We start from the raw sequence: 14,496 nt of genomic DNA, 5'->3' as shown, positions 1-14,496 counted from the left end.
CGTGACGTTCTTGTGTTGTGCCCTCAGTCAGGGACGCATTCGGCAAAAATGTGCACGCAGAGGGAGCTGCAGGCTGCAGCGCACAAGCTCTACCAGCAGGTGGTGCGTGTGCTGCGACAGAAGGTCCTGGCAGAGAAGGAGCAGTCAGGTTTGTGAGCAGATTTCCTGATAACACTGGGCTAATGGCTGACTAGATTAGATTTGGGCTAATGATACAAACACGTGTGATTATAGTGTTTTGCTGTTTATTTTAGGGTCGTACCAGCATTTGCTTCTGGCCACGGTGTTTGCCCTGAACTTCCGCTACAAGCCGGTGGACCTGGTGGTGATCATAAAGTGCGGCGTTCTGGAGATCCTGTCCGCGCTGACGGAGAACGCCTGCGTGCTGATGAACCAGCGCTGGCTGGCGGCGTCCGTGTCGGGGCACATGCAGCTGGGCGGGGCGGTGAAGCTGGCCAGCGCGCGGCTGCTGCAGGTCCTGGCCATCGCCGCCAGGTGAGGGAGTCTGGGATTACGGCCATTAGCCGCCTGGACTGTGTCTGGTCCAGTGAGAGGTATTTATCTCTCAGGATGTCTGGCTCGTAGCCTTATTGTCTGTCGCTCGTTTGACCAGCTCCTGTGAGGACGCCCTCCCGCTCGATGTGCTGCAGGCCTTGATGGACGTGATGTGCGAGCAGCTGCAGAGCCTGCTGCACTTGGTCCACCAGCAGGAGGCGCTGGAGAGCGGCGCGGCTGACTGCGCAGACCACGGCACAGGAGCCAAGAAGTCCAAACCAGAGAGTGAGAAAGCTGAATCACACACTGTAATGCACAGTTACTCCATTCCACTCTCAGTTCCACTGTCCTTAAACGAACACACCAGCAGCCGAAGAGGGAAACTGTGTTCATTAAAAAAGACTGGGCAGTTGAAGATAATGAGTAATGAATAATCAGGCCTGTACAGGCTCTATTGTTTCTGCCCGGCGTTGAGCGGGTGGCACAGTGTTGAACTTTGACCCTGTGGCGCTCCTGACTTCCTTCCAGAGGGGGAGGTGCCGCGGAGCAGCCGGGTCGTGGAGTCCCAGCTGGCCGACTTCCTGGTCTTCCTTCGGCGCATTGTGTCGTTCCGCGGAACCAAGAGGGTCTCGGCCTTCGCCAAGTGGATCGACCCCCTCATGAGCATCGTGTCCCACAGAGCCACTCCAGGTGCTTCGGCTGTTTGTGTACCTAGTGATTCATGTCAGGAGTCATGCCAAGAGATCTATGTTTTTAACAGGACGTTTCTTTGCCAGTATTATTTAAAGGAACAGTTAGACTCTCCCACTGAAAGCACTGTAGGCTTGTTGGTAGAATATGAGCTGCCTCTCAGTACACCAGCTTATGAGGCGTTGGTCTTAATGCGCACACGTTTCCTTTCAGGCTCCCCACTTTTCCGGAACTTGCGAACCAAACTGCTGGCTTTTCATATTCTGGAGGCTTTGCTGCCCGCCTGTTCGGACCCAGCACAAGTCAAACAGGTGAGTTCCACAGGGTTCGCTTGTAATTTAAATCCAATCAAATCTTGACCTTGCGACGTCTCGTTGGGGGACTCATTCCACCCACACGGGTCTTCCCCTATCCGCTGGTTCTGGGCTGAGTGATGGGTGTTGATGGGCCTGTGCACTTGCTCCCGCTCCTGCCGGATGTCTGCAGTGACCTTGTGTCATTCCATCATGGCAGCTCACATCAGCCTCAGGCTCTTTCCCTTCTCCGGGGAAACGCACTGCAGATTTCCTGAGGGCGGTCTCTTCTCCGCTTGGTAAAGTAACTCTGCTTTGCGGCTTTCCCGCCTCAGATCGTCGATCAGCTGTTCGGCCTCCTGTCTGCATACATGTGGGAGGAGCATCCAGACGCGAGCAGAAGTCAGGAAACGGCGGAAAGCCCACAGAAGGTATTGGCAAACCGTGTGTTTTTATCGGTGTCTTCTCGCTGCATACACGGCGTGTGTGGGAATGGACGGAACTCTGTGTGTCTGTCGCAGGACCTGGGGAGGGAGGACGAGTGCATTCCCATCGGGGATTTCTCCTTCGACCCGTACAAGCTGACCTGCTGCTCTCTGGAGAGCGGGAACGTGCTCTCCCACGGCTCTGGCGGGAAGGGCTACGGCCTGGCCACCACCGCCATCACGTCCGGCTGCTTCATCTGGAAGGTAGAGAGCAGAAGCCCACACGAGTCTGTATGACCAGAGCCCTTTCCTGCACAGTTCTGTGTGTATGAGCAGCACACTACTGTTCAGGGTCCCATCTAATGGTGCTGAGACCTGAAGATGAATGCATGCTGTTTGTAGGTACATGGTTATGTGCATGGCATTTCATATGTGCTATAAATAAAATGGATGAATGGGAACCTCTCCTGAGGCTGTGAAGATTTGCCCCCTCCAGACTTCCCAGGATGTAATGTTTGTCATTATTTTGTGATCGTTCCTCCGTGTCATGTGGCGGTCATTCCCGCAGTTCTACATCACCAAGGAGAACAAGGGCAACGAGGGCACGTGCGTGGGCGTGTCCCGCTGGCCCGTGCGCGACTTCAACCACCGCACCACCACGGACATGTGGCTGTACCGGGCCTACAGCGGGAGCCTGTACCACGGCGGCGAGCTGGGCCGGGCGCTGCCCTCCTTCACCCAGGGCGACACCGTCACCTGCATCCTGGACATGGAGGCGCGCACCGTCTCCTTCGCCAAGAACAACAAGGTCAGCCCTGGGGACCTGTCGCCCGGGGGGGGGCGGGGCTTCACACGCGCCGCGCGCGCTCACGCCGTCTCATGCACGTTGTCTGTGATTGGCAGGAGCCGAAGCTGGCGTTTGAAGGCGTGGACGCGGCCGAGCTGTACCCCTGTGTGCTGTTCTACAGCAGTAACCCTGGAGAGAAAGTGAGTATTCATGCGCCATCTTAGATCCGTGTTCTGCCTCATTATGCAGATGGTAAAAGCCCTATGTGCTGAAGTTAATGCAGAACCATTATGAAGAGTCTGCCAGAGATTGCAATGCCTGATATAACCCTTCCTGTGCTTTCAAAGTAAATATTTCTGACTTTGTTTGATATTTAGAGAGAAAGAGAATGAAAAAGAAGAGATGAAAGAGACTGAAGAATGGAATGGGAGACACTTTCTCCCTCTGTTTCTTGCGTTTTAGCGCATTGCGTGTGTCTGCCCCCAGGTGGCGCTGTGTGACCTGCAGATGCGGGGCATGCCCAGTGACCTCCTGCCCGGGGAGCCCCTGTGCAGCCCCCGCGGCACGGTGCTGCTGGAGGCCAGCGTGCAGCTCCTGAGACGCCTCCACCTGTGCGACGGCTGGACCCCCCACATCAACCAGCACATCGAGAGCCGGCTGGAGCTCATCGGCCCCCTGCTGTGTGAGGGAGGGCTGGCCAAGCCGGGTCAGAGCCTCACACACGCACACATGCATTCACACTTATACATGAACATACTCTCACACACATACACACTGAAACATGAACATACCCTCACACACGCACACATGCATTCACACTTATACATGAACATACTCTCACACACATACACACTTATACACTCACATGCACTCACATATACACTCACACACGCACACATGCATTCACACTTATACATGAACATAGTCTCAAACACATACACACTTATACACTCACATACCCTCACACACGCACACATGCATTCACACTTATACATGAACACTCTCACACACATACACACTTATACACACACATACACTCACATATACACTCACACACGTACACATGCATTCACACTCATACATGAACATAGTCTCAAACACATACACACTTATACACACACATACACTCACACATACACACTTATACACTCACATATACACTCACACACGTACACATGCATTCACACTTATACATGAACATACTCTCACACACATACACACTTATACACACACATACACTCACACATACACACTTATACACTCACATATACACTCACACACGTACACATGCATTCACACTTATACATGAACATAGTCTCACACACATACACACTTATACACTCACATACCCTCACACACGTACACATGCATTCACACTTATACATGAACATACTCTCACACACATGCACACTTATACACTCACATACCCTCACACACGTACACATGCATTCACACTTATACATGAACATACTCTCACACACATACACACTTATACACTCACATACACTCACACACGTACACATGCATTCACACTTATACATGAACATACTCTCACACACATACACACTTATACATGAACATATACACTCACACACGTACACATGCATTCACACTTATACATGAACATACTCTCACACACATACACACTTATACACTCACATACCCTCACACACGTACACATGCATTCACACTTATACATGAACATACTCTCACACACATACACACTTATACATGAACATACACTCACATATGCGCTCACAGACACACATACATTCACATACACTCACACATGGTTATGATGTATCACATACATGTGGCCATACCTGTGTGTAGGGCTGGTGCTGCCCCCTGGTGGACAGCACCCAAATTCCCTTTCTGGCACCACAGCACTCATACACTTACATGTATACATATTCTCATATTCATTCACATGCTCTCTTCCATATGCCCTGTGCTGACTGAGTCTCACTCCTCTCCTCGTCCAGCAGGAGAGTCCCTTGCGAAGCGGGGCCTGGAGGAGGAGGTGCCGGGGGAGAGCGGAGGAGGCGCGGGGAGGCATGGGGAGGTGGCGGCGGGCCCCTCGGCCCTCTCGGAGCCGCAGCTGGGCGCTCTGTGCCGGGAGGTGTGGCCCGTGCTGGCCCTGATCGGGGGCGTGGACCGAGGGCTCCGCGCGGGGGGGCTCTGCCTGCACAAGCCCAGCAGCCGCAGGGCCACCCTGCTGGGGGTGCTGAAGGAGGGCAGCCCCCTGGCCAAGCTCCAGTGGGAGGAGGCGGACCTCAGCGTCAGGTACTACACACACACACACACACACACGCACGCACACTCACACACACACACTCACACACACAAGCCTGTCTGAGCCTTTTGTGGACAATCTGTGTACGCGAACGCAGAACTGTATTCTGTATTTATTGTGTATTTTACCAAGTGTGAAGTGTGATTGATGTTATTTCAGAATTATAGTGACGTTTTTGTTCTTGTATTGCTGTGTTGTAATAAAAGCATTCCCTATTATATCTCCTGTTATGTCTGACATTGCAGATGTTTGTACGAATGCTTGTTTAGTTTAAAAAATCACGTATTCATTTGAACTCAGAAATCTGTCTTTGTATGAATTTCCCTTACTGCACATTTCTTCTTCCATCTGTTAATTTCCTTCTGTGTGTCCTCACTGTTTTCACTCTCCTGATGTGTTCATTTCCCTTTCTTTCTCTCCTTTTCTCTCCCTCTCTCTCCCTTTTTTTCCCATCCGCCTGCCCATCCTCCACCTCCCGTCCCCGTGTTGCATGTTCCGCTTCTCCTGCGCACTAACCAAAGCTTCCTGAATTCTTGGTCACCTAGCGACACGCCGCTGTCGGCGCTGGAGCCGTGCGACGCGCCCCAGCTGGACGTGGCTCGGCTCCGGGGCCTCAAGCCCGCCGTGCTGCTGGACCTGATCTTTCTGAGCGGGACGCTGGAGGAGCAGGAGCGCGCCGGCCCCGCCCCCTCCCCGGCCCCGCCCCCCAGGCAGGCCGGCAGGCGGAGCGAGCTGGAGCGCCGGCTCGACGAGGACATCGCCCGCATCATGGCGGACGAAGAGGGCGGGGCGGGGCCAGCGGAGGGGGAGAAGGAGCAGGAGGAGGAGGAGGAAGGGGTGCAGGGAGGAGGAGCCTCAGACCAGCCTCCCCTGAAGAAGAGGACAGGTTCCCTGAGCGCTGATAAAGAGGGGCACGCTGAACAGGAGGGCACTCCCTGCCCCCCTGCGGAGGCCACTGTACCCCAGCTCTCCCGCCCCGACCTCTTCTCCCTGGAGCTGCGGGCCGTGCGCGTGTCCTACCTCCTGCTGGGGGCGCTCAAGAGCCTGGCCGTCATCCTGAGCTGCGGGAAGTTCACCGACATGCTGGTGGTGCCGAAGGCGGCCCCCGCGGACTCGGCCAGGGGCGGCACGGCCGGCGAGGACGGCTCCGAGCTGCGGTCCGTCCTGCAGTTCGTGGTGCGCAGCATGGTGAAGTGGGCCGTCCGGCCCTGCCCCATCAGACAGGGGGCGTCGCTGGCCGACCTGGAGAGGGCGCAGGTCATGATCTTTAAAGGCGCCCTCAACCAGCTGCAGGAAGACACCGGAGCCAGAGACCAGAAAGGTGGGGCGTTCTCAGCTTCATTATCCTTTTCTGAATCCGCCATTTTACATGCTGTTAAATCTAGGGCTGGGTACTGAAACCCAGCACCACTGTGACACCAGTTCCTACCAGACGACTTCCGTGCGTCATTCGCTGCAACTTTATAGTGCAACGTCTCGAGCTGCTGACTGATACATGCACTGTTTTCCCTGCCGTCTGGTGCTCCGAAACAGAAGCACAGGCAGCGGAAGCGTCGCTCGCCCAGGCCCCCGCCACACGCCCGCACTGGCTAACGTCACACTCGCTCTGTGGACTCAGCCAGTGACAGCACCTACTGTTAGCATGCTAGCTAACGTCACACTCGCTCTGTGGACTCAGTCAGTGGCAGCACGTACTGTTAGCATGCTAGCTAACGTCACACTCGCTCTGTGGACTCAGCCAGTGGCAGCACGTACTGTTAGCATGCTAGCTAACATTTAACTTTGTCAAAAGACCAAAAGCGAAGTGGGATACATTATAAGCGTAAAGCGGAAACTTTTAAATGAAACGATTTAAGTGTTTAATTTTTTTGCCTTCACAATACAAGAAACATTTTTTAATGGCATCATTTGCTCTTTATTTTGAAGAAGTTCTTGGTACAGACACCGTTTAGGCACCGGTACCATTTTAAAAGTTCTGTTTTAGCACAGATATCAGCAAAATGTAATCAATACCCATCCCTAATTACATGCGGTCGTATGGGGTTACAGTGCCCTCCCCTGTGGAGGAGAGTCGGGCAGGATGTGCCTGTGGCCTGTAGGGGCTGATGCCTCCTGTAGGGGCTGATGTTCCCTGATGCCTCCTGTAGGGGCTGATGTTTCCTGATGCCCCCTGTAGGGGTTGATGTTCCCTGATGTCTCCTGTAGGGGCTGATGTCCCCTGATGCCCCCTGTAGGGGCTGATGTCCCCTGATGTCTCCTGTAGGGGCTGATGTCCCCTGATGCCCCCTGTAGGGGCTGATGTTCCCTGATGCCCCCTGTAGGGGCTGATGTTCCCTGATGCCCCCTGTAGGGGCTGATGTTCCCTGTTGTCTCCTGTAGGGGTTGACAGCCCCTGCTGTCCTGTAGGGGCTGATGTCCCCTGATGCCCCCTGTAGGGGCTGATGTTCCCTGATGCCCCCTGTAGGGGCTGATGTTCCCTGATGCCCCCTGTAGGGGCTGATGTTCCCTGATGCCCCCTGTAGGGGCTGATGTTTCCTGATGCCCCCTGTAGGGGTTGACAGCCCCTGCTGTCCTGTAGGGGCTGATGTTCCCTGATGCCCCCTGTAGGGGCTGACTGTTTATCCGAGCGCTCGGCGCTGACCGCTCTGACCTGTCCCCGCAGACCCGGCACAGCCGTCGTCCTCGCAGCCCGTGTCCAAGTCCTCCAGCACCGTGTCTCTGTACAGCAACGGCTCGGAGGGAGCGGCGGCGTTCGGCCAGTCCGCCAGCGCCTCGGCCTCGTCCTCCAGCAACGACCTGGCCGCCTCCCTGCTGTCCGCGCTGCAGGCCGACGGCCTGGAGAACTTCAACCCCTTCCTGCCCATCAACCTCCTGCAGTGAGTACCTCCCGCTGAGCCCAGCTTTATCGCTCACCTGCTCCTTCACCCGTCTCCAGCATATTCAGGTCCTGGTGGATGAATGGTCTGCACACCCTCTGCAAGCACTTGGGGCTGTTTCATTTGGGACAGGTTTTGTATCTCAGGCAGTCAAGCAGGCCTGTGGGGGATGTAGTCTCTGGACTCCTTCATCTCTGCTGCGTGTGCACGTCTGTGTGTCTGCTGGAGCAGATCATCAGGTCTGTAGGTTGTTAGATACCACCAGGCTGCTGGTATGTACATGCTGCTAGTGTTTATAAGCCTGCTCTATGGGAGGTTAATGTGTGAACTCTGAAAAGCCAGCTTTAAACAGCAGGCCGCTGACCCCTTGGGTCTCCACTCATAATAGTGGAAGTGGTTTTAAATGTAGCCAGCATTTTCCAAGAACAGTGAAACCGTGGTCCAAAATAGTTAGATTAACATTACCGTTATAATAATGATAAAAATATAGTGAAAATTATGGTTACTAATGTTCAAAAACAATGGAATGGAGTAGACTATAATAGCCTTTATTATAGAATATCAAGATCAAGCACCATGTGGCAGGATAAGATGTGTCATTTTGTAGACACGTTGATAATATATGTGTGTCTGTACACGTGTGTGTGGGATACAGCAAAGAAACGTGTATTTCAGTGAAGCAGTTTTTAATGTACTTCATGTGTGGGTTATCCAAATACCCAGGATAACACATAGTCATAATATACGATACATGTGTTGACCTACTGATGAAAATAACATCATCTGAATCCATGTACCCATATCTGGGTTTTGATAATTTAAGTGTTATGTTCAGCTGACCAAATGAAATGCATGGAATCACATGTTGATTTTGTACAGGGTGTATTTTTCTTGCCATGTACTAAATGCCCATGAGAGGCCTTGCGGCTTTGAGAAAACTGCACAGTTTCATAAAAAAATGAATATGGTAGCAGAAATTTGACAGGATATAAACAACATAACATTACAGGCCTTTACTCGCAGATCTGTGAATTGGGCTTTGGTCATAGGCTTTAGTCATAAAGCCTTATTGATTCTAACACATGTGAACTGCTGATGCGTGAAACCCCAGGACCAGCAGATATTTCAGGCTCTGGAAAGTGACATTTTACAGGTCCTGTGAGGTTTGAGTAGTTAGAGAACTCTGTTGGTAATGCACTCTGTCAGCGAAGTGTGCTGTGCTGTGTGAGCAGAGGCCTGTGTTTCTGTTAGCCAGCTGTGAAAATGAACCCCAGAACTCCTCTCCGCCAAGCACAGTATTCTCTGCGAAGTAGAAACTGTTTAATAACTAATAACAGCCCCGCAAAGCCTTGCATCTTGCTTAAAGGGTGAAATAATTTAATTTATATTAATAGCAATATTCTGTTAGTTTTGTCTGCTAATTTGTTTTTAATAGTATTGTAAAAACATTTTATATATCAGTTACATTGTGTGATGACCTGTAAAGGGTTTTTTATTAGGGGATAATTTACAGTAGAGTAATGCCCTACAATAACCCATATCAATGAAGAGCTTATATCAGTGAGTATCAGTTACTGTGTTACTCTTATTGTTGACTGGTCGATTGTGATTTACGGGGGCGGGTTACGGGGCGGGTGAGGGGGAGGATCAGGGGGCGGGGCCGACTTCACTGACTCCCTGGGTGTTTCTGCCTCAGATCCATGTCAGTCAGCAGCTCAGCTGAGAAGCAGAGGACAGGTAAGTGAATAGCCTGGGCACTGACACTAACCCCCCCCCTCGGTCTTTGGTTCTGCAGCCCTGCCTGTCTAACCACTGATGCCCCCGCTTTCCAAAGAAGAGCAGACAGAGCCACAGACACAGAGTAACCCCCCCCCCCCAGTATCTTCCACAGACAAAGCTCCTGCCCTCCTTTCCTAATCCTCTATTGCGTGGGGCGTGTGGCGGGCCTCCTGGCTGGGAGGAATGGCTCTTTGTGCTCGATGGCAGTCCTCCCTTTGTGTGTCTTGGCTTCTTTTAGGCGGATGGTCTTAGCACGGTTCCCCACGCTGGCCAGCCTGATAAATAACCCCATGTTGCACCCAGGCTTCGCCGTGGCCGGCTCCGCCCCCGGGCCCGCCTCCGGCTGCGAAGCCTTCACCGAGCCGCAGCCCGCCTTCCTGGAGGCCTGTGGCAGGGCCAGGATCCGCGTGGGTAAGACACCGGGCCACGGAGCGAAGCGGCTAGATTACAGCCGAATGAACACGCGTTGATAGAGAGGAAGGGTGGGGCTCCTGTGTCAGCGCCCCCTGGAGGCTGTCCCGCTGTAGCGCAGAATGACATGGCTCTCTGCTTGTGTTTGTTTCCTGTCGGCAGCGGTTGCCCTGCTTGCAGTTGGTACTGCCCGTTTGGCACCTGGGTGCTTGCTGAGTGTACTGTATGTGTTTGGTGTGGCCAAATGCATGATGTCCTGTTTTTTTTCACTCACACCCATTTGTGGCACCTTAAATAGATATACTGTAGTATAATAAAACAATTACAGAGTACAGGCTGATGCCCTTTGATAGATTCCCCTTGATTACTATTATTTTTTATGACAAATAATAAGTAATGAATATTGTATTATAATATTATATTATATATATGATATTAAGTCATAGTACTATGTTACTTATTACTTACAATTATGTATGATTCCAAATCACTTTCTGCTCTATGTAGAGGCTTTGTAAAGTAATCTGATCTACTAAAAGTCTCCTGATCCTTTAGCTTTGAGAAAAGGCTTTTACCACTGTGAATCGAGCCAGTCTAGTTTATTTGTATGTCTTAGCATTTTGTCAAGGGTCAAACAGTAGTGTACCCTCAATAAGATAAGGGTACCCTTCTAGCTGTTACTTAATTTTCTATTATTTGTGTTAGGCATGTACAGGTTATACTAATTATACCAATCATTTCCTTTACACATCTCAATTTTGTATGATTCTATTTCTATTGAGTGTTGTTTTTTTCCCTAAAATTCCAGAACGGCCTCAAATGTTTGTTCCCGTACGGTTGCTAGAAATGGGCTTCTCTATGAGACATATCTACAAAGCCATGGAGGCAGCAGGTATTCTGCAAAACTGGATCCTATTTTTTACAGTCATTTATGGTACACTGACTAAAATGCCAAAATAAAAGTCCTAGTTCAAATATGTTCATCATCATTATTCTCATGAATTTTTTCTATGGTTTATACTTTCTATACAGAGCAGGGGAAAGTAACAACAATTAGTAAAAGTAAATATAAGATCCCATAACTATAAAAGCAATGCATGTGGGTTTGCACATACATGAGTGTTGTAGTGTTTTTGCCCCCCCATATAGTGCACCAGCACCTGTAGCTTTAATGTCCTGTTTAGTCACATTCCCTGTGTTTGAATACTCTTGTCAGCTTTCTTTCTATCTCTTTCTAGATTTGGTTCATGTGTCTGTGTTTGTTCAGCCTTTATTTCACTGTATTTTGTTTTATAGAGATGTGTATTGTTTACTGTACATTACTAAATGGCCATGCATAGACATCTGAATATCTGAATAGGGAGTTACAGCCATCTAGCTTCTTTAGTCATGGAGGTTCTGCTGTTGTCTCTGGGGAGAATGATGGTCTTAGTGCTTAGTATCAAACTGAAATAGGCTTCATATCATCAGATGTTTATAGGGATGTGTCGCTACCCAAACTGCCTTTTGACTGTGTCTGAATGAGTAGTTGAATAGATATGAATAGGGGTAGTCACAGATTGACTGCTGAGTAACTGACAAATGAAGAGAAATGACTCCAAGTATAATTGTTCCTCAGCCTTCCTGGTCAAATGCAAGCGAAATAAGTAAAATCAACAGGCTCAAGGTCAGTGAGCAAGACCATCAATCTGATCACACCTTTTTAAACCAAGTGTAATCTATTCACAAACGGTGCTGTGTAAGATTATCAAACCAATCGCATGGCATTTTAATCTACTCTGAAAGAGGACTGATTGACAGATCAGAAATCTCTTCATAAATAAATGCATAAATTCCATAAAGATTCATCCTCAAATTCAATGTCAAATACATTCAGATGGCTGTCTGTTGAGTTCAGACTATGTCAGAAGTGAAAAAAACTAAATTAAATGTATGTAAAAAATGAATCTAAATGAAATTAAGAACAACGTTTGATGATTCCAATTGATTGTAAATCATGAAGGCAGTAACTGAAGTGATCTTAATTCCTCACATTTTACTGTCCTGCTCACCTGTGTAGGGACGGTAAATAAAGTGCAAGCACATGCATTAACACTGTAGAACTCCCCTGTACAGTACATCCCCCACACATCCTCCATATGGTCACTTCCCAGTGCTCATTTATGCTGTACCCTCTTGTGCTCTGAGAGAGTGTCATCAGAGTTTCACTGAAATACTCACATGATATGTTGTTTTATATGCTACTTGTTTGAATTCCTAATTTAGTGTTTGTTTAAAGCGCCTCGATGTAAGTAAGGGAACTGTAAGAGACATTCGTTTTACGCAAAGCTCATGCTGGACTTTGGGTGCAAAAATATTTATCCAGCTTGTGTCTGGTTTTATTTGAACCCATATTTTTACCTGATTGTGGTATTGTTTTCTTTGAAATCTCCCCCAGGCGCATTAGAAAATTCTTGTTACTTTTAAGTGGGGCAGTGAATCAGCCACTAGCCTGCCAGTGTGTATGGCTGGCCTAGCTTAATGAGTGATGCTGTCAATAAGAGCCCGTTCCTCCTCTCTCACTGCACCTCCTCAGCAGTGCCCGACTTCCTCTGGGCACACTCTGCTGTGGTAAACCCATCTTTCTCAGGTCTAGTCTCACTCAGGCTCACAAGCTGTAGGTCTTTATTTACGGGACACTGGGCCTTACCTGGAACCCTGTGTGGCCCTCAGGGGTGACGGGGGAGGTGGACTCCCGCACCATCGAGGTGCTGGCCAGCTGGATGCTGGAGCACCCGCTGGCGGACGAGCAGCAGATGGAGGAGGGCCCGTCCATCGGGGGCATCGCTGAGAGCCCGTCCCCCGAGGGCCCCGAGACGGTGCAGTGCCCCGAGTCCCCCGCCCCTCTGTCCCTGCAGGAGAGCAGCGAGCCCAGCGAGAGGTGCGCCCCCTGCAGAGACGCGCACGCATGCACACGCACACACACACACACACGCACACAGGCACACAGGCACACAGGCACACAGGCACACACGCACACACGCACACAGGCACACACTCACGCACACAAACATACACACACACACAGACACATACAGGCACACAAACATACATATACACACACACACAGACACACACGCACACGCACACGCACACAGGCACACGCACAGAAACATACATATACACACAGATACACACACAGACACATACATACACACACACACACACACAAACATACATACACACACAGGCACACAAACATACACACAGACACACAAATGCGCACACACACAGGCACACAAATGTGCACACACACACACACACACTCAAATATGCACGCTCACACAGGTATGCTGGCACACAGGCCACCGAGCATGACAGCTCATTCGCCTCAGTTTGCTGCCATCCCCTTGCTTCGGATCAGCATTTGATTGGTTGTTGGCCTGTGTCACTGGCAGCATGCTGGCCGGCCTGGATCTTGTGGAGAGGGAGAACTTCCTGGACGTGCACCTGACCAGGAACAGGCCCCCTCCGGCCCGGCGGCAGCGCACCAGCGCGGGGCACAGGAACTCCTTCAGGAGAGCGGGTGAGAGACGCACAGCTTCACCGCGCACTGCTTCATACTTATCAGGGAGCGTGAGATCTCTGCCATCAGCTTCACTGCTTCATACTCATCAGGGAACGTGAGATCTGAGCCATGAACCGCAACAAAATGATTAATCCTGTTTGTTAGTTACTTTTAACAGAACACAATTGAATTATTGTAAAATGCAGATTTTTAAATGTCCTGTGTTCCAAAGACCCCTGGTCAGTTTCTGCAAATAAGATTTTGGAATGTCTGTTTCTGAATGTTACAAAAAATGTTGGCCAAAACCCACTAAACCAACTGTCGGAAAGGAGCTTTCCAACGCTGTTTGATGTTCCGAACAGCAGTTTGTTTGAAGCCTGCAGCAGCCTTTACTGAACACCCCCTTGTGGGTGTTATGCATAATACATGCCATGAGCTGTTCTCTGACAAACCCTTATTTTAATGTTTTGACATTGAAAATATAATGAAAATGAGAAACCTTAAGAGAAACCTAAAAGTTCCAATGTTAGCCATAACTGCTTCTGCTTGCTCTTTGAATCACTGTTTAGGAAACCTTGGCCCAAGTTACGAATCACCAAATACTGTGCCAAAATATTATTTGACAGCACCTTCTGCCTGTTTGCTTAAGTGCCTCTCCCTCAATCTTTCAGACTCCCCTTCGCCCAATCCCATCCCACCGATCTACAGGCAGGATCCAGGGGTATCCGATTGGCCGGAGCAAGCAGAGACACACCCCTTTGCAGCGGAGGAAGAGTCAGAGCTGGGGTACATGGATGACCCCTACCACGAGGAGTCCTATGAAGAGGTGCTCACTCCTGAGTTCATCACCTCAGAGAGGGACACCCTGTGGATGGTTGAGGTACTGCGCCGCCTGTC

General features: G+C 50.3%; 1 protein-coding gene across 8 annotated transcripts in view; it reads left to right on the top strand.

Moving 5' to 3' along the window:
* Positions 1–14,496, top strand: part of LOC118212180 (probable E3 ubiquitin-protein ligase HERC1) — a 65,860-nt gene that overhangs the window by 28,976 nt on the left and 22,388 nt on the right. For 3 of the 8 annotated variants that reach the window (XM_035389829.1, XM_035389830.1, XM_035389833.1), the window contains exons 28-45: positions 28–148; positions 255–495; positions 614–780; positions 1,024–1,185; positions 1,399–1,496; positions 1,814–1,909; positions 2,000–2,167; positions 2,472–2,711; positions 2,807–2,890; positions 3,177–3,396; positions 4,676–4,976; positions 5,508–6,307; positions 7,649–7,862; positions 9,880–10,052; positions 10,861–10,944; positions 12,765–12,972; positions 13,490–13,617; positions 14,271–14,479. In XM_035389829.1, coding sequence (XP_035245720.1) covers positions 28–148; positions 255–495; positions 614–780; positions 1,024–1,185; positions 1,399–1,496; positions 1,814–1,909; positions 2,000–2,167; positions 2,472–2,711; positions 2,807–2,890; positions 3,177–3,396; positions 4,676–4,976; positions 5,508–6,307; positions 7,649–7,862; positions 9,880–10,052; positions 10,861–10,944; positions 12,765–12,972; positions 13,490–13,617; positions 14,271–14,479 — 3,714 coding nt within the window. Of the gene's footprint in view, positions 1–27; positions 149–254; positions 496–613; positions 781–1,023; positions 1,186–1,398; positions 1,497–1,813; positions 1,910–1,999; positions 2,168–2,471; positions 2,712–2,806; positions 2,891–3,176; positions 3,397–4,675; positions 4,977–5,507; positions 6,308–7,648; positions 7,863–9,558; positions 9,600–9,879; positions 10,053–10,860; positions 10,945–12,764; positions 12,973–13,489; positions 13,618–14,270; positions 14,480–14,496 lie in introns of all 8 variants that reach the window. The other 5 variants (XM_035389835.1, XM_035389831.1, XM_035389834.1 and 2 more) reach the window with 5 other exon arrangements.

Source organism: Anguilla anguilla, chromosome 14 (assembly GCF_013347855.1).
Source record: "Anguilla anguilla isolate fAngAng1 chromosome 14, fAngAng1.pri, whole genome shotgun sequence".
NCBI lineage: Eukaryota > Metazoa > Chordata > Actinopteri > Anguilliformes > Anguillidae > Anguilla > Anguilla anguilla.
The sequence above is the reverse complement of the archived record's forward strand: the minus strand, read 5'-3'. Positions and strand labels throughout refer to the sequence as shown.